The 19,783-nt window shown below is 53.6% G+C and overlaps 1 protein-coding gene across 2 annotated transcripts in view; it reads left to right on the forward strand.

Moving 5' to 3' along the window:
- TMEM104 (transmembrane protein 104) overlaps positions 1-19,783 on the forward strand; it is a 56,650-nt gene that overhangs the window by 13,416 nt on the left and 23,451 nt on the right. The window contains exons 7-8 of one of the 2 annotated variants that reach the window (XM_041725751.1): positions 2,137-2,236; positions 2,681-2,789. In XM_041725751.1, the coding sequence (XP_041581685.1) occupies positions 2,137-2,236; positions 2,681-2,789 (209 nt within the window). The remainder of the gene's footprint in view (positions 1-2,136; positions 2,237-2,680; positions 2,790-19,783) is intronic. The other variant, XM_041725752.1, reaches the window with a different exon arrangement.

A 19,783-nucleotide genomic window follows, 5' to 3' on the forward strand; every position in this document is an offset into this window, starting at 1 on the left:
TTTGGGTCCCGCCCTCCCTACCAGCCTCACAGAGGGTTCCAGAATTCATGAAAACCAGACTGGTCATGTCCAACCCACTCTGTTCCTCTGTTCCGTTTCTATCTCTCCCCATCTCGTTAGATGAAGATAAGAGTGTGAACATTTCCTCCTGGCAGCCGCATGTTGGAGGGAGGACATACACCTTTGAAACCTCCTTTCTGATCAGCATGTTTTACAGTCCGCCCCAGTTTCTTTAACAATTCTGGGAACCAGTGGTTTTATTTTTTTTCTTCCCTTACAGACCAGACTTCTGGTTCCCCCCCACTCTAATAGAAAAGGAGCTCACTCATACAAGAGCAGCCTCCCACTCAGGGGACGCCTTCTCCTCTGCTACGAGTTTGCCACACTCAGCAGTGATGACATTTGAGCTGGGTCATTCTTTGTCGTGGGGCCTGACCTGTGCATTGTGGGATATTAAGCGGCATCCTTGGCCCCCACCCACTAGATGCCAGTAGCACCTCCCAGTCGTGACAACCAAAACGTCTTCAGACGTTGTCAAAGGTCCCTCGTGGGGGTTGTGAGGCAAAATCACCCCCAGGCGAAACCCACTGCTCTGTCCTTCATCCAGGGGTAGTTTTCTTCCCCTGGGAAGGACCTGCCACCCTCCACGACAAGACCCTTCGGGCTCCAGGCTCACTCCTGTGACTGGCAGTGCCAGGCCTCGTCATTGCCGTCTTCTCAGGAAGCTCGTCGGTCCTCCCATTTTGTGTCTAGTAATGAGATTTATTGATCAGGGAGGGCCAATGGCAGTTTATAAACAGAGCTGACACCGCAGTTCACAGGCAAGAGGAGGAGAGGTTGAGTGGGGAGGGGACAGTACCTCTCTGCAGAGAGCATTTGTGTCAGAGCAGAAAGACAATCTGGGGCCTGGGGTGCGAGTAGCTGCCAGACCCCAGGGGCCACTGACTGAGCTTGGACACGGACACTACCTGAGGCCTCCGGGGTCCTCGCAAGAACTGTGTTCCTGGTCTTTCTCCCCCAGACTCCTAGGAGCAGAGCTAACCTCAAATAGGCCAGGAGGAACATGTCCCTGGTTTTCCCCTTGGGGACCCTAGAGGCTCTTCTGAGCCACCAGGATTAGAAGGGAACTGTCACTTCATTTTTCTTTCTGTTCTTGGAGAAGCTGGCAGCCTGAGACCTATGACATCAAAAATGAGCAGTCGGTCTGAAAGGCAGTTTGAGACTGGCTGTCTGGGGCTGTGACCTCGAGGTTGTAGGGCCCGGATGCTTTTTTCAGAGCTTTTACACCTGGTCTGTAAAGCTGGAATCACGTAGGGAATTTAGCACAGGTGGAATAATTCTCGCTGTGCAGGATGGGAGGTGGTCAGGGACTTACCTCCGTCACGGATCAGGAAGTGAGATCCGTGGCGCTGGGTCTAGAGCCCACGTTCCCTCCTGGTTCATGCCGCGCTGGAGGGGGAAGGGGGCAAGGTTTGCCTCTGTGGAGGGAGCTTCCACGGGCACCTTCAGAAGGCAGCATTCTCCCTGGCAAATGTTCTGACCTCAAGCGCGTCTTGAGCCGCCCCTCCCATGGCCCCCTGTGTCGGCAGCAGCCCAGCGCCCCCCCTTCCCATCTGAGCCTTGGTGATCCGTCACCAGAATGAGGCTTTGGACATCAGGGCTTTTCACCTTCTTGCAGCTTCAGAACCCGGGCCATTTTCAGTTCTCTTTGCTTTCCAGTCCTTAGTACCAGCCTTTGTCATAGAGTCATAGAGTCCTGTGTTAGGCTGTGAGGGGCCCCAATCCAGGCACACTCAGGCTCCTGACCCAGGGCCTCTCTACTCCTCCTGCCCAGACAGTCTGTCCCAAGCAAGGAGACCCCTCTGATCCTCCCTGGGCAGCCCCCACCTCACACTGCCCTGCACCTGCCTGGATGTGGAGTGTCTTGGGCCCCCAGCCTCGCCTAGCCTCGCTGAGGTGGAGGTCACGGGCGGCCGTGGCTCCTGCCGCCACACAGTGCAGCCAGCCAAAACAAGCCACGGGACTTAGTTGCTTTCTTTCTGGAGAAAGGAAAGCTGTGGGAGAGTGGAGACCTCATGGTCAGGAAAGAACACAGGCGCCTGCGTGGCTCCCTGACAGTGACTCTGTTCCTTCCAGTGGGGGTCAACTTGTTCTATTTCTGCATCATCATTTACCTGTACGGGGATTTGGCCATCTACGCTGCCGCTGTCCCCTTCTCCCTCATGCAGGTGACCTGGTGAGTGTCTCTCCCCTCTCCCCCCCTCGCCACCTGGGCTATAGCCAAACAGGCTTCCTCATCCAGTCAGGGCAGAGTATTTGGTAGAAGCACAACACCCTGCAAATTTGTCAGCATCTAAAGATTGGAGAGGTCAAGGCCTCATTCTATGGGCACCACAGCTGGCTATTCACTCTGTCCCTGGGAAACACACTCTACTGCCCCCTCCCTGGAAGATGACTAGGATTCCCACCAGGGGCTCCTGGGTCACTGGGGAATGGCGCCAAAGGGACAAGTAGCACCTGCCCAAAGAGATTGAGGATTGTGATTCATGTTGAGTGAGGTTGGTCTAGAAGCAGCTGCAGCGGGAGTAGAGGCACAGTGGTGACTAATAATTAGTAACGTTACATCCTGTCTGCTCCCAGCCAAGTGGAGGCCACACTGAGCCACTCTTCTCTTTATCAGCAGCGCCACTGGCAATGAGTCCTGCGGTGTGGAGGCCGACACCAAGCACAACGACACCGACCCCTGCTGGGGGCCCCTGCGCCGTGTGGACGCCTACCGCATCTACCTGGTGAGTGGCCTCACCTCCTCCCAGCCTGGGTGGCTGGGGGCATTTGAACTTTACTCTTTGACCAAGCTCTTTTCCCAGAGGAGGGTCTACACAGCTCCACACTGGCTAGTTACTGGGGCAATGGTCCTGGGCAGAAAACACACCAGGTTACTAAGAACCTAGCCTGCGTGTCCTGTCACACGTGCCTCGGAGTTGGCATTCGGGTCATTGCCAGCTCCTGGCTGTGAACTCATAAACTGAGCTCACGGTTTGAGGGGCACCCTCAGCATAGCTCTTTAAGCGTGTCAGGGCTAATTTCCTGGAGACTTGCCACATTTTGACTTAACTCCTGGCCAGCCCAAGAGCATATGGTAGGTGCCGGGCTTCCCAACTGGGCAGGCAGGACTGAACCATCTTAGCGGTTGGCCCTGACCACAAACAAGCTCTCCAAATAGGGAAGGATCAGCCCAGCTCTCTCCCTTTCTCCCCTCCTCCCTGCAGGTGAGGGAGGAAGATGAATCTCCAGGCTGCTCTCGACTCTTCTGTGCCATGGGCAGGGGGGACGTGGGCTGGAACTGGATGCCATGCCAGACATGAAACCAGAGGCCATTATTTATCTCTGCCTACTTTGTGGGCAGGACTCAGAAATGATTCCCTCCCCCTTTTGCAGGATCTATTAATATTCTCTGCCTCCTCTTGGTCCTCCTCAACCCTGACACAGATTTAGGTGTGTGAGGTGACACAGAGTTTGACACGTGGCCACTTCACTGATTCAGGGAAGGAGGTAGGGTTCAGGAAAGAGGCAAGCCTTTTGGGGAGTTGGCCTCTTGACTTACCTGTCCGTGTCCTGGCAGAGGTTCCTGCAGGTGCTTCCAGCGGTTACCTGGTTCTGAGTTACTGGACCACTGAGTGCCGGTTTTGCCTTCCCAGTCCCACCCTGTGGACCTACTGAAGGCAACCTGTGGCCCACGCATAGGGAGAGGTTGGTTTTCCTCTTCTGCATTGCTGGAGCAATCGGATGGTCTGGTTTTTGGCTTGCACGGTCACCTAGGACTAGAAATTTGTCTTTTAATAGAATCATATTTCAAATCCCCCTACATGTGGTGGGAATTTGGAAGCAAGTTAATTCCCTGGCACCGTTCCCTACTTGCCCAGCCTTGTTGAGGGACAGGGGTCACTGTCAGGAGGGCAGCACAGCTCAGACCTGTTAGCCTCTTAGCATTTCAACAAGCCATCATTGATGATATTAGCAAAGGTATCAGTGAGTAAAACGACCTGCCTAGATCTCTAACTAGAGGAAGGAGGAAGCAGGAGAAGGTGGAGGAAGGGGTCCAAGAAGCTCAACACAGACACTGGAGCACATCAGGGCAGAGGGACCTGCAGAGGGACCCGATCTCAGGTGGGTCTTTCTAGGAGAAGCTGATAGAATCTGTGCTAAATCGGGCTCCTGGGTGGCTCAGTCAGTTAAGCGTCTGCCTTCGGCTCATGTCGTGATCCTACGGTCCTGAGATCGAGTTCCGCATCAGGCTCCCTGCTTAACAGGGAATCTGCTTCTCCCTCTTCTCCTTCCCTCTGCTCGTGCATGTGCTCGCTTGCTCTCTCAAATAAAATATTAAAGAAAAAAAAAAAAAAGAATCTGTGCTGAATCTGCCTGGCACATCCCCTCCCCAGCAAAATAGATACAAGTACTGGGAATATTGGCTGCTGCCATTTGCCTGGTAAATTATTTAGAAGCGTTATTATTGCTTTATTAAAATGTTCCCTCACTTATTCCCGTAAACCTTCCACGTCATGGGAGCCTCCCTCCCTGAATCTCAATAACCCCCTGATGGGGAAGAAGGAGCCGTTCAGGAAAGCAGACAGGCATTAATTACGACCTTCATCTTTCAGATATTGTGCTTATAACTCCCAGGGCTGATTGCCACCCAACCCGCAAAAGCTGCAGGGGTGGGAAGGGCCCAAGGGAATAGAGCCTATCCCGCCTGGTTGTTGTTCCATTCCTCCTCCTCCCCGTCCACTGCTGGGGGCCTTGCTTTGCTCAGATGTGTGTCCAAATGTGCTTCCTCCCTGGTTTGGAGAAGTTCAAGGCAGCCAGATCTCCACATCGTCTCAGGAGTTAGAACTTTGTGTCCAGCTCCCGGGGTCTGTGGCTTCTGAAGAACAGTGGTTCCTGCCTCGCCACACTGGGTGTGCGCCCACAAACCTCACCCCTGTCAGTGACCTGGAAGGGATCAGCAAACACAGAGGTTTCCTTCCTTGGTCCTGAGCTCTCTGTTGGGGGTGGCAGGGGTACCTTCCCTTCCCAAACCTGACCCATGGGGCTCCTCCGGGTGTCTTCATTCCATCAGGTGGCCTCTGCAGATGTAAAGGAGGAGGCTCGTACTTCTCCCCATACTGCTTTAGTTATTCACATTCAGGAAATTGTCCCTTCTGGAGACTCCCAGTACCTCTCTCTACCCGTGGTTTCTGATTTTTGCCGGCAGCCAGACTTCACCACAATGTGGGGTGAGACGGCAGGCAGCTTTAAAGCACCCCCACCCCATGCACAATCCTCTCCTTGTCTCAGGTATTAGGTAGGTGATGCACCTGCCCAGCCTGCGTGTTTTGTAAGGGCCTTGTAATAACCATCTCTTCATTGCTATTTTGGGACAGTACATTCTGGGGAATAAAGATACAGGCTTTTATTTTGTAGTTTAATTTCCAGAAGGTCCTTTGGAAACAATCTTTTCCGTGTCTTCCCAGGAATGCTATTGAAATGCACACATAGAATGAGAATATTTGGGGTATTAACTCTACCCAGAGGCCAGCCTGTGCGTAGCATCATGATAAGAAGGGAGCTTTCTCCATCAGCAGCTACCAGTCGCCTCCCAAAGCCCTTGACCATACGAATGGAAAATTTCTCCTCCCCTCCACCCTGCGACCTCCGTCCACATTCTGTGATTGCCAGTGCAGCTGATATGAGTCAGTCTCTCCCTCTCCTTCCTTGGAGTAGCCACAGAACAGGGCACTGGGAGGCGGGGGTCCCATGAGTCACACGTGCTTGCCAGGGCCGTCCCCACAGGCTGCTGCAGCTGGAGCCAGCAGTGACCTGGGCCCTGGCAAGAGCCCATGAGAATTAACCATCAGGACCTGCTGTCAGCTGGCCTTGGATTCTCAGAACCCCACACATGCCCCTTCTGCTCCTTTGAAGGATCAGTGAGAAAGTGTCAGGTGCCCCACCTCTTTCAAACTAGTAACCTCGCCTCCAGGCTGGGGAATATCTTGGGATTCTTTGTGCAGAGCTTCTCTGGCTTTGCTAGGAAATAGTGAGAAGTGAGCGCTTCCCTCTCCCCTGTGCGGTGAGGAGGAACCAAGGACCAGTGGTGAAGTGGTGTGGTTGTGCATAAATCAGTTCTCTCCAGGAACCCAACCTTCCCGAGTGTCTGGGAAGCAGGATGCGTGCCGCTGTTCCATGGAGTCGAGGGCACTACGAGTTGCTCATTTCACTTTCTTGTCCCTGCAGCGCTTCCCAGCCCGTCCCCCACACCCCCAGCCCAGGGCCTAGCCCTGATGTTGCCCCTGCCTCTAGAGTGTCAGAGGGAAGCCCTGAGGCCACAGTGGGACTTCCTGGGCACTGAGCACTCCTGCCGGTTCGCAGGAGTGGCCTCTGCCTCTTACAGGTGGACAGATGCTGCTGGGTCACCGGCAGCCCAGCAGGCACCGGCCAAGCAGAGCCGGGAGCGCAGATGGCACAACGGAGCTCATCCTGGCTGGAGGCTCAGCTACAAACCGATGGTATGGAGTGGGGGCCCTCGCGGCTGCCTTGGGACAGGACAAGGTCACCCTGGCTTGCCATCCTACCTTGATACAGGAGGTGGCCCGGGAGAGAGATGACAGCCTGCAGGTGCCTGGTCACCCCCTTGAAGAAGCGGGGTGTGTATTGGGGGCTGTGGGGGAGTTTAGGGAGTTCTCTCTGCTGGGCTCTTCCGAGGGGTGTAGGGCAATCCAATTCAGGCTCAGGTTAACATGGGAAGGGGCCTCCTAGGCTTTCACGAGAGTCCTGGTTTCTCCGTCTGCCAGGAAGTCGTGTTTTCTGATTCCATCTTGCCTCAGCGTGATGCAGCAATACTTGTCTGTCATCTGCAACATTTAGAATACCATGTAGTCCCCTTTTTAAAACCCAGGAGTCTTTTCCTAAGACAGTACCACTCAAGGAGTGAACGTCCTTTTTGTAAGGAGATGGAGAGGGGCGTGACGTGCCTGCATGGCCATGCCAAGCCTTGACCGGCCCTTCCTACTGCAGCTTTGCGTGGGTGTAGCCTCTTGCCACTCACTTTCTCATTTCTCATTTGGCCCTTCCAGCTGCACAGTAAGGCTCATGGCATCATCCCACTTTACAGCAGAGAAAACTGAGACTTTGGGACTGTGTCTTCCCCAGGGCCAAGGCAGAGACGGAAGCCCAGCTCCTGGGGTTCCCACCCCCATCCTCTGGCCCTGGTCACAGCCTTGCTGGACTTGCGGGCTGCCCTGCTGGCGAGGCCCGAGAGAAGGGGCAGGTCTCACCCGGTCATCAGCCCTTGGAGCTTAATGTTTGCAGAGGGGTGGGGTGGCGCTGCCCAGGATGGGATCTGTTCAGTGATCCGTGTCTGCTCACCCTGCTCATCTGCTTGATGGATTTGCTGTCTTTCTTGCTGCCCCTCACTTCTAGATAGTGGAGCAGACTTCTCACATTCGCTCAAGGAGCACCAGCATTGGACACATCTTCCCAAGGACGTTTCTTGTCCCTGCCACGGTCCCTTTCTGTGTTCTTTGAGCATCAGCCACGGTGCCCTGGGGCTGTGGCATCTGCTAATAAGTGGGTCACCGCTGCCATCACTTGAATATTTATTCTTACCAATTCTGGGGCAAGAGGTGGCCTAGAGGCCTTCAGGACCAGTGAGGGGGGAAAGCACGGCGCAACAAGGTTTAGCAGCCACAGTGACATGACAGGATGTGGGGGCTCTCGGGAACACTGCTGCATACCTCTAGAGGCACCTCTGTGTGCCCCAGTAGGTCATGGCATGGACGCTGCCCCTGGATTTGCCACTATTGGGAACTTGGAATGGAAGGTGACAGTAAGCTGGGAAGGGAGGCCCCAGAGGGCTGGTGGGAACTGACAGGGCAAATGAGCTGTCTTTGTGGAGGGCTCATGGGGTGGCTCTGTCTGGGTGCAGAGAGCAGTGCCCTAAGCCCACAAGTGGCCTGATGGCAGCTTCCCTTCTCCAGGACACACTGCTCTCCTGTCTGGTGCACATGGGTTGCTTATGGGGTCTAGAATATCAAAGTGCGTCCTTTGTAGGATGGCCACCTACCAGGACTACCAGGGAAGCCCATCTTTCTTTCTTTTTTTCCTTTCTCCCCACAATGTGCTACTTGTCAACTCCCTTTCACTCCATCTGGATGTTCAGTAATGTCCATTTCGCTTGGTCTCTCTTTCTCCCCACTCACTCATGGGAAGATAGCTGTCATACCGGCTGGTCACCGCAGGTGGGATGAGCGGGGCAGCCCTAATGCCCTGTGCCTGGCAGACACCGGGGGCTTCGGCTTGATGGTGGCCTGCGGCGTCTTCAGCCAGCTGTGCAGCAGCGTGTCCTCGTGAGCCTCTCCCCCATGTGCCAGACCTCCACTTTCAACCCACAATGCCAGGTCTCCATGAATGAAATTTCTGCCCTATGCCCCAAAAATGCGTGGGCCCGCAACCCAAACAAGAGCTGGAACTCTAATGTTGGGGGGAATGCTCGTGCTTACGTTGAAGTGACTGACTTTAAAGGATTAGCTTGTCTCTCTTTCTCAAGGAAATCAATAATACAGGGACAGGTCTTTGTTTTTCTTTCTCTCTCTCTTTTTTCAAGGGAGCTGTCTATATATTTCATCCTGGGAATGGCCTCTTGTTTTTGGTGTGCTTTCCACCCCCACCCCCCGCCCCCGCCCAGCCCTTTCTAAATGAAATTCAGATTGCTCTGTCACTCATTCCAAAACTGTGGTTTGTCTCTCGAACTCCTGCGAAGGACCTCATGAGCCTCCAGCACCCTGCCCATCACCCATGGCTACCGCTGCCTGGGCACAGCCTCCCACACATCCCGAGAGTCTGTCCGGCTGCTGCCCAGCATGCTCCAGACCAGCCCTCCCCTTTCCATGCAAAACTGGGTAGCACCTCCCTAGGCCATGGGGACCGCTGCCCCCTGCCCCACCCCCCAGCACCTTTGGGTGTTGGGGCTGAGCTTCCTTCTTCAGCTCCGTGAGAGGATTGCCGTTTTTATTTTTAATGTGCCTCTCAGGGACATGGGTTCTGTCGGCTGGTGTTAAGCCCGCCATCCATCACCCTCACATCCTGTCTCTGCCATGGCAGACACCTGACACACTGGCTTAGGAGGTGACACTTAATCCCCAGTGCCGCCGCCTCTCTGCTCCCAGTCAAGATACCAGGTGATGGGAATTTGGATCTCAAGCTGGTGGTCCTCGCTTCTCCTGGACAGTCCCCACTGTCCCTTCCCCAAATCTCAGAAGCTGTTCGTTGCCATTGGTTGGGGTCCTGCATGCTCTACTCTGTCCTGGTGGATGGAGGGAATTTATATCCTAGCTCCTGAGCCAGGTGAACTGCCCAGACCCCCTTGTCACATGCTGGCAGTTTGAGCATCTCTCTGCCCTCTTAGAACGTCACAGGTCTCTACCCCTATATCCATTGTCTGGCAAGTCATGAGTACCTGCTTACAAATGCCATTTGCCCAGGGCAAACTGTTTGGACTCCTGGGCCCATGGGCAGATGTCAGGTAAACTGACCTGGATTCTCATCCTTCCGCCCTGCCCCCATCCTCAATTCAGCCAGGTAGGTGCCTTGAGATGGGGGGAATTATCTTGTGTGCCATCACCTGGCCACCCTTACCCCAGCATGCTTAGCTCTTAAGAAACCTCACTGTATGGAAGCCCAAATACATAAAACAAACAGGGGAGGTAATTGATAGTTACAGAGTACTTCATTAGTTCATAAAAGGACTGGCTGCAGGTTTCTCTTGAGTACTTGGTTTTCCTAATGGGTGTAAAATGTTATTCCGTGAAAACTGAGGATTTATAAATAGAACTTTTAGACGCCTGTTTCTTGTAAAGGAAGTACCACCTATTCACGTGCACTGGGGCAGAAAGGAAGTATCCACCTATATACGTGCATTGGGGCAGCAATCCAAAGCCTGGTTCGTGTGGAAACAGGGATGAGCAGTGATGAGCAGCCCACCTACAAGAGAGCCAGGGATGCACACACCCTTGTATGCACACACAGGCTGGGAAGCTTCATGGAGCTTGTTAAGTGCATGCCCACGGCCCACACTCCTGCACGGGCCAATCTGGTTGGGAAACTTCCAAATAGGTCTCCATGGGGAGTGCTCATCCCTGCTGGGGACCTTCTGCACTGTGCTTTTTCAGGACCGTTTTATCCACACTCATCCCAGGCAGCCTGAGCTTGAGGCTTAAGCACGCCTTCTCTGTGAGTGGCACGAGTAGGGATAAATGCCTGACGCTCCTCGCTTCACAAGCGTCCTAGGCCGACCCTGCCACTGACCTGTGTGTGTTTTCAGCATTCCCCTCAAGCTGCTCTGGGCTGACCCCAAACGGTTCAACCCAGGCCATCTCCATGCTCCACATCCCCTCTGCTTCCAGCCTTCCTTTTCTGGGTAAGGAGCTAAAAGTGACTTTGTTTCCTTTAAGGAAGTGTCCTGATTGATTTCACATCTCGCTCCCCTCCTCCCCACTTGGTTTCATTTCCCCCAAAAGTGCAGGGGAAAAAAAAATCATCTAGAACCCAGCAGCCTGCTAGTGGTTTTAGAGGAAGGTGGAATGTTCTTAAATATTTTGTGTTAACTAGGATGGAAACCGTGCACGCCAGCCCATTTTTTCCCTCCTGCCCTGTGTCCGTCTGATGCTTTCATTGCACAGAGGACCCATGGTACTTGTGAGGGCCCTGCTGAGTTTGTGGGGCTGTGCTTGCCCCCTGAGCGATGCTCACTCTCTGTTACAGGGTGTCTATTGTGAGCCGAATCCAGTGTCTTTCTAAATAGCGCCCCAGGGCCTCGGCAATAATTGTTTAATTAAATAAAGCACTCATTCTAAAGTAATAACTGCGCTCCTCTGTGTTGCTGGCATCCTAGCCAGCAGCGCTGGCTGTGCAAACTGTGCTGAGAATAAAAGTGTCTTTGGGCACGTCCTCCGGACTGCAGGCCAGCCCAGAGGAAAAACCAGGAGCCGAGGAAGTCCAAAGGGTTTGCAGCCAGCAGAGATGCCGACCCGAGCGTGATGGGCATCAGGGGAGCTGAACAATTAGGGTGCATATTAATGATGACATCTGATTAATTAGCATGAGCTCGGGCTGTCTCATGGATTAGCTGAGAGCAGACCAAGGTACATTTTAATAAGCCTTCAAGTGCAAAGGGAGGTGCCGCAGAGCGCATTGCTGAGCAGATGCTTCGTGGTGAGCGTGAATCTGGAAGGAAGGGTCACAGAGCACAGCAGGGCCCAGTGAGTTTGGCTCCGGGAAGAACTTCTCTAGCCTCAGATTGAGACGTTCCCTGAACACCTTGACAGGAGGGAAGAGACGGCCGGGCCAGGTGCTGGGTGCCAACCGGTCTGTGATGCGTACCCCTCACCACTGTAGGGAGGCTGTGCTCTACCCACAAGACAGGCACATGGCTCTGGGAACACTGTCCAGCTCTCTTCCTTCCCCCAGGTCCAGAGTACGAGCCTCAACTATATCTCAGGGTTTGGTTCCAGGAACCAACTTGAGGTACTCGTTAAAAATACACATTCCTAAAAAAAAAAAAAAAAAAAAAAAAAATACACATTCCTGGGTCCCAGCCTCAGCCCCGTTTAGCAGCTCCAAGGCTGTGAGGCCTAGGAATCTGCACTTTCAACCAGTTCTGAGGAGAAATCTGTGTACTTTCCCCTTTGAGAAATCCTGCTGACTGAGGACCTGTCACAGTGGTAGACGGCTTTGCTGGCACCCCATCTCTTGGGCAGAGGCCTGCTCTGATCTCCGGGCTGCAGCCGTGGAGGCCGCAGTCGGGGACTTCTGTGCCTTGCCTCTTCCAGGGGAGGACGATGGCCACACATCCACTGGTGTCCAGTCTGGTGTCACAAGTAACCTACTGGAGTTAATGCCTCATGCCCTTCAGTGCAGATTGAAGAAGAGCATCGCTCCTCTGATCAGACTGTTTTCAGACTCTGTGTGTCCCTGGGAGGAAAGGGGCTCCAGTGACATCCTTCTGCTAGTGCCTTCTTTGTTAAGCCAGGACCAACAGGTCCCTACTGGGTCTCCACGGGTGGTGCTCTTGGCTTCCTCTTAGAGCCCACAGTATGCCAGCCCCATGGAGAGGCCTTTTACTCTGACCATCAACTAGGGAGGAAGCGTGGGGATGGTAGTGCAATTTCTTATACCCAGTTGGACAGAGCTTGTTAATCAGCCAGCTTGATGCCCTGTCTTCCCTCCTTCCCCACCTCCAAGGTTACTCAGTGTCGGCAAAGAATCCTGCTCCCCAATCTGTCTATTTCGAGGTCTGACGTCAGCAGGGAAGGGGTGGAGCCAGTCTGGCCTGTGCTCCTCTCTGCAGGGCTCCCGTGTTCTGGGCACCTGACTTCCTTCCCTCCCTCCCCTCCAGCTCCAGCGCGGAGCACTCCCACCACCATCCACTCTTCCTGCGCAGAAGCGAGAGCGGGAAGAGTAGAATGAGGAAGGGAAGGCTCCAGAACACCTGCAGCCATCACCTGGCACCTCTCGTCAAGTGCTGCACAAACACCAAGTAGTTGAGGTGATGGAGAGCGATGGCTCACCCTCCTCACATCCCCGGGACAGGGACAGTAAACGCAATCAGATTCCAGCTGATTACTGGAGATGCTAATATCTTTGCACGTTCTAAGGTCCAGGAGGCCCATGCACCAGCCACTGAAAGTATCTCAGCTTACCTCCTAACAGAATCAGGTGGTGGGGGTGAGGGGAGTTGCTTTTCTCCAAGGGAGCAGCTGAGGGGCTGGATGGATGGTCCAGAGGCTCCCCACCCCCCATCACTCACAGCAGAGTCCACCGGTTCCCCTCGAGGCCCCTTGTTCTTAGGACCTCTGAGGACAAGTTGACCCATAGCCTGGCCCCACAACTCTCCCCAGGCCCTGGGTCATGTGGCCAAGCCAGAAGAGTACCTCCAGCTTTTCCGTGTGTGGGGCAAAGCACAGCCCTGGGGGAAATAGTGCTGTCTACCCTCCGTCTCCCCTTCCTTGACATCCAGCATAAATAGACCAAGATACAGAGCTGGTTTTGGTTCTCCGTGAAGAGATTTCAGGAACCAGTGAAAAAAGTGGGAACCAGTAAACCAAGCGTGCAGTGCAGGAGAAGTTAACATCTTGGCTTGTGCTTACTCACTCTGGCTCCCGTGGGGCTCACTGCAAGCACCAAGGTGGCACTTTTCACCCATTTATTGCTGTGGCCCACTAGCCAGGACACCCCTGGTGTGCCTTTTCTCTTTTGCCCCCCAGAACTTACAGTTCAAACTAGTACAGTCGTTTTTAAGCCTTGTCCCATTAGCACAGAGGACTCAGGAGAGCCTGAGGCCAGGGCGACTGGTGTGCTCATCCACCTGCCCAGCCCCCATCCCTATAGTCCAGGCATGAGGATTGCCCCAAGGCCACAGAGCTTTTCTTACTTTATCCTTTCAACATTGGTTTTAGGCAAATGTGACTGTCATTTCCCTGCCTTAAAACCCCTTTAGAAGTTCTCCATAAAGGAACATTTACATTCCTTCACGTGGTATGGTCTGCTCCAATATCCTTCTGGAACCTTCTCTCTCACCACTGCCCCCCCACTCACTGGCCACTGTCCTCCAAAGACTCTGGGTGCTTTCAGGACTCTGTGCCCATTCAATACCTTTCCATTGCTTCAGAGTCTGACGAGCACTCATCCAGAACTGAATTCAGGTGCCTCCTTTAAAGACACCTGCAGCCATTACCCTCCCCCCACCCCCAACCATGGCAATAATTGCACTTTGGTGTCTAATTATGTGGACTCCCCATGAGCATCTCAAAGTCAGGGCTGTGCCTGACCCACACATCTGGAGTTAGCGTGGGCCTCACAGAGGGCAGTTGCTCCATGAACATTTAAATAACCGAGAGCACTCAGGTGTGCTGTCACTGCTGGGTCTGTGGCCAGCACTGGTCCAGTCCGTCTGTAAGGTCTCAGGGCTGTCGATGCCCATGGCTCATCATGGCTGGCAACTGCTGCTCCCGCCAGAAAAAATCCACATCCAGCTGGCTTTACTTTTCCCAAAGGCACGAGCCATCTTCTGTACTGCGCTGGCTGGAAAAGCAACCCCTCAGCATGGCCTTAGGAGCACCCTGTCTTTGTAGGCTGAGGGCAGAGAGGAGCAGTCAGGCGCTGACCACATGCCAGGAAGTCTAGGGTGGCTCACCCATCTCTCTGCCACCTCCTCTTTGGCGCCTAAAATGCAAGCAGTGAAGTGCTAAGACAGGTGCCAGGTCTAAAGGCAGATCTGTTTTTCCAGGCGGGGCCCCCAGCCTTCCTCAGGCACACACCCTCTCTGTCCCGCCAGCCCCCTGTCATCACTGCCCCTTAAAGCCCTCCTTGCTCAAGATCAAGCCTGTGTTCTCACCTGGGCAGGTAGATGCAGACCCATCTCCATCTCTCTCTCTCTCTCTCTCATGATTGTGAGGAGCCAGGCTGCCCTTAGTAATTAGCCTAGATGGCATATAATCATTAAGTGAGTGACTATGTGGGTTTTCCACAATATTTATCTCCCCTCCCCCCCCCCCCTCCAAACCACAAGGGTTGCGGCTCTGGCACCAAATCCTTGGAACTCTGCCCACCACCGGGCACCATCTGGCTTTTCAGCTGAGAAAGAGACAACACAGGCACGCAGGCCTGTCCTCCAGTAGGAGGTGAGGGGGACAGCAGCCATGCCAGGCTAATGCCACCCAGCCGGCCCACCCCTCCACCCCTGCCCCCAAGGGAGGCAGCTTTGCTGAGGTTAGAGGTGGTGGTGAGATGTTCTGTAGGGCATAATCAAGGGAAGCAGTAAATGCCCTAAGAAGGGGGCCAGCCTTGAATACACACAGCCTAATTTCTGATCTCAGCTGTCTCCGTCATTACGGTCTTGACAAGTTATTTTATCCACTTTACCTCAACTTTCTAAAGTGGAGCTAGTAACCAATTCCCAGGGTGTCAGGGTCTTCAATGGAAGGTACTGTGTGTGGGTTCCCTTGTCTCGAAGGCCAAGCCTTCTCTGGGTGATGGATCAGAGGCAAGGGGAGGTTCTGGGGCGAGACAGTGGGCATAGTTCTTCCCTCTGCCGACAGCATCCCTCCAAATGTAACCCCAACCATTTCCTGGTTGGGAGCTTGGAGATGATTAGGTAGGGGAATACCTGGACCAGGTGTGTGGGACTTGTTCCTATCCCACAGGCTGGGGCCAGGGATTGTGACTTGATAGTGGAGACAGTTGACTGGGAGCCACGGCATGCGTTCTGGAAGGACACAGGCTGCATCCGGTGGCGGTCACGACACCTGAGCTGTTTCCTGGCAGTACACAGCCAGGCCTCCGGGTACTGAGGGTGCCCTGCCGTGGGTCATAACCTGTCACTCCCTCATAGGTAGCTCCTTGTTCCACACATCTTTAACACCGAGTTTAGCAGCCAGGCCCCCCAGTAAGACATCATGCTCCTTGATGATAGAAATTTGGGATGAATTTCCTGATCTTTCTTTTTTGCCATCTGTAGGTTTAGGAGACGTGCTTTTTTTTTTTTTTTTTTTTCCCTCTTAGAGGAAAAACCATAAAGATAGGTTATAAACCTCAGGTCCCTACTGAAGATTTCTATTTCATCTAAGTAGAGCAGGGGATGTTTAGAGCAGTAGATTCAGAGGAGGAGGTTATTTGGGTCTTTTCGTAGGTCTGCTTTGTTTCCAATTGCCTTGAGAAAAAAGAGGCAGAAAATTTGGAGGAAGGGACCTGGGGATGCTTTCAGCTGTCAGATAGTCACAGGCGGTGTTCCAGTTGGTGTATTTGGGGAATAACTGAGCCCAGGAAGTGCCTTGTGAGAGCCCTGGCTGTCTCCAGACTGACAGGGCTGGGATCAGTGTCACCCAGGCTCCTCCAGTATTGGCCAGTGGCGCTCCAGGAGCCGGGACGGCCCTGTGTCCGGCCCTCCTCCCCCTCAGCTGGTGCGGATGGTCTGGGAGTGCTCACCCCACACGGCCTATGTCATGGTTGCCACTCATCTTCCAGCCTCCCGGGAGCAGTTCCCTCAGCTCTGTCCAGGAGATTCTTAACTGTACTCTTACATCTAACCCCTTCCCAGCCTCCAGGAGGGGGCATTCTGGGCTTGTGACAGCTGGAGCTATCTGCATGTACAAGGTTGGGAGCAGCCACCCCAGCCATGGCCTCTCCCTGAAGTCAAGACAAACAATGTTTGCACTCATAGTTCAGCAGAACTTGTTTGGGCATGACCTCACTGGCCAGTGTTCAGCTCCACAGGGAACGCACCCCAGAGCTTCATCCTCTTCCCAGTTAATCAAGTGCTGGGACTAGTCTCTCCTTCTGGCCAGCCTCTTGATCCTGGTCTAACTGGCTGCTGTGCGGGTTTGGTTTCCTGCCTCTCTGTTCTGTAGCTCAGGGGCCACTAAGAGTGTCCTTCGGAGTCTACCTTTGGGGCTCACTGTTGCCTTTGTTGGAGCCCAGCACCCTCTCATCTCTGGCTCAGCCTCTTCCAGCAAGTACACACTTGCTTTTTGCAAATAGGACATGTGTCCACACTCCTGCATTCCAAGTGGGGCTGAATTGTTTGCTGTGAACAGACTTGGTTTTTGGCTATAGGTCATCGTGAGCCCATAGCTCGAGAAGGGCATGTGCTCCAGGAACACATGCTTCTTCAGAATATCTGGGCATAAACTCTCTGTTTTTAGTTTCAGGCATTCCCTGAATCTTCCATCTCTCCATCCATTCAGTAAGCATTTCCCAATCCCTTCTAGGTGAGGGTGGTGGTGGCGCACAGAGACAATAAGATGCAGTAACTTGCCCTCAGCAGCACATTCTTGGGTAGGGGGACAGGGCTGAGGGGTGATGCTCATCTGTGCTGCGGATGGGTAGGTGTGCTGAAAGAGGCATCCCGGCCTTCTCTGTCTCCATTACTCTTCCTCCACCAGGGAAAGGAAACTCAAAGGATGGATGGGTGAAGGGCCAGCCGCAGCTCCATCATGGTTGGGCTGGTGTCTGAGGCCCAGCAGCCTGTCCTCGCAGAGCTCCCTCCCACGGCAGGCTCTGCACCTTCTCCGGGCCAGCCTCACACTGGGCTGGGCCTTCAGAAGGAGGCTGCTCGGCTCTGCCCTGTGGGAAAACCCCATTCTCATGAAGTTTCATATGAAAGCACCAGTCTCTGTGGATCTAGATTCTACGGAATCTCCACCTCTAAATAGCATGATGCACCCTATTGTAGGATTTTGGCAAATGAGCTGTGATAATGGTTCACTAGGCTTGGTGTACAGAGGCTGCTGCCCCAGGTTCAGACCTATTCATGCTGTTGGGATCTCACCATCCTCTGCGTGACAGCTGTTCCTGTCTGTCTAGTTGGGAAGAACTTAAACTCCACCCCCTACCCCTGCCCAAGAGCATTTGGGCCATTATTGAGCTTGGATGCAGGTGGTGGAAGTCCATTGAGAATAGGAGCAACCTGATGTTGTTTGGCTGGAAGTCCTCACTGGGCCTCCGGTATTTGCATTCCCTGACTTGGGGTGTCTGGAGGACTGATGAGGTGTGAGAATGTGGGTGCGTGCTGATACTGTTGGGGGCTGATGTTTGTTGGCCACCTGTGCACACATGATGTGCTCTGAGAGATTCATTCCAGCCTGAGGGTCTCATGGTTAGCGGCGCCAAGAGACAGACCCCGGCCCTGCACACATGGCCCTAAAGCCTGTGGTCCCTCCACCGTCCCTCACAAACTCCGAGCTCCTCTCCTTTTTTGTGGATGAATCCCAGACATTGTCATTCAAGTTGGGAAAATAAAAACTCCCAAACCGAAATGTACACAGACACTTGAGAAATAAAAATAGAATCCTTGAACACTTCTTCGCTGCACTTCAAGGACGCCTTGAAAGTTCAGTTCCCGTTTAGGGATGGGTTCATGCTGGGTTGTCATTAACCCCAATTAACTCTTAACCCCTGGCACCCTGGAATGAGGACAGCCCTGTAATCTAGGCGCTCATTGTCTTTGTCACTTGAGATAGCCTCCAGATCTGTCCAGAGCTCAGCTACACCATCCGCACATCCCCACCTTTGCCTGAACCAGCAGCCCTGAGCCCTGCAATGGCCAGGACCTCATATTCCATAGTCGGCCCCTGGGGACCCCTGCGTGTTTAGGATAGATCAGATAGTATGTCACCATTCCACTTCCTGAGACTTGTTACTTCGTCATTCCTGCTAAGTTAATAGGGAAATCAAGCCCCCTACCCTACCCCAAACCCTAGAACAGGAAGGCTCTGAGTGGATCCGCTTGCCTTTTGTGTTGACACTGGCAGCTGATGGGTGGCATGCAGAGGCAGCTGCTAATGGCTGGATCCTGGTCTCTTGGAAGCTCCATCTTGCTGCGCTGTGGGAGCCACAAACAGATGAGCCCAAAGCCCTCATTTTTAGAGGAACTAAATAAATCAGGCATTCTAGGAACTAGCCATCTAGCAGGTCCCCCGGCCCCCCACCTCGTCCATATTCATAGTAGCGCCAGCCAAGCAGAGTGTCACTTCCTTCTTTCTCCAGCCTCAGGAGCCAGAGAACACCACAGAAGCATCACCTTTGTGCTTTCGCTGGCCACTGCTGGCTTCCTGGACTGTTTGGCCTTCTTCCCCACCCCGGGATGCTGCCCCTTGGCTTCTGTCTAGGTTGGGGGACAGAGCCTCGAGAGAGCCTCCCTGGCTGGGTGGACAGTCACCTGGCTATCTGCTTCTCTGCTAGTTTTCCTCACTGTCCCTGGTTGCAGGAGGTAATTGGTCTATCAGTCTTTGTCCCGTGGACTGGCTCAGAGGTTCTTAGGACATTTGTTCTGTAAGGTGGCTGTCCCTTTCCTCCATGAACAGCAGGCATGTGTTCTCTCTCTCTCTCTCTCTCTCTCCCCCTTCCCTCCCTCCCCCTCCACCCTACCCTGCTCTTGCTCCTTTTTGAGGAGGGTGAGATGGACTAGGGGTCTTGTTGCATTTCCCCCAAGTTTAAGTTCTAATTAGAAGCTGCAGTCCACTGCACCTCTTCCCAGCAGAAGAGATGACAGCAAACAGGATTTGGGGCTTTAATTTTGTTTTGTGAGAGAAGAACTGGTGGAGTGGCTAGTTTATGACTGGGAACTGTGGACCCACAGTCTCCCAGAGGGAGACATGGGAAGAGTCACTTCTTTGAAGACCTTTAGGTTTTTTTTTTTTTTCTTTGACCTTTATGTACTTGATATTAGGTTTCTTCTAAGACATCACCCCTCCTGGGGGCCAGGCAGGTACACGGAGTGGTCACAGCCCCTTCACAGTGGTCCAGGCCCCTTCCTTGCTGGGGGTCCCGGGAGACGAGGCTGATGGAAGGCAGCCAAGAGCCCTGGGCTCTTCGCGGAGGGGCTTTTTCTCCTTATTAGAGCTGAATATCATTGTCTCCTGAAACCAGGGGGTCCGTTCAGAGCAAATGCTATTTCAGTTTGCTCTTTCTAAACCAAAGCATGTTGATTTCACAACAGTTTGAGGAAGAAAGGCTTTTTCCTGACACAGTGAACCGCTCTCGGGCAGAGCGGGTGACTTGCCTACCTGTGCGCTTTGCCAGCTCAGACGCTGCCCGCGGCAGGAGGGACAGGTAGAGGGTACAAGGCAAGTCAGCAAGACTGGGGTTGCCCCACCCTTCCTCCACCAAATTCACTGTATTCTGCAGGTGCTCATTGAGCATCTCACATGCGCCAAGCCTTCCTGGGTGTTGTGGCGAACAAGAATGCAATCCCTGC

Source organism: Vulpes lagopus, chromosome 12 (genome assembly GCF_018345385.1).
Source record: "Vulpes lagopus strain Blue_001 chromosome 12, ASM1834538v1, whole genome shotgun sequence".
Taxonomy (NCBI): Eukaryota; Metazoa; Chordata; class Mammalia; order Carnivora; family Canidae; genus Vulpes; species Vulpes lagopus.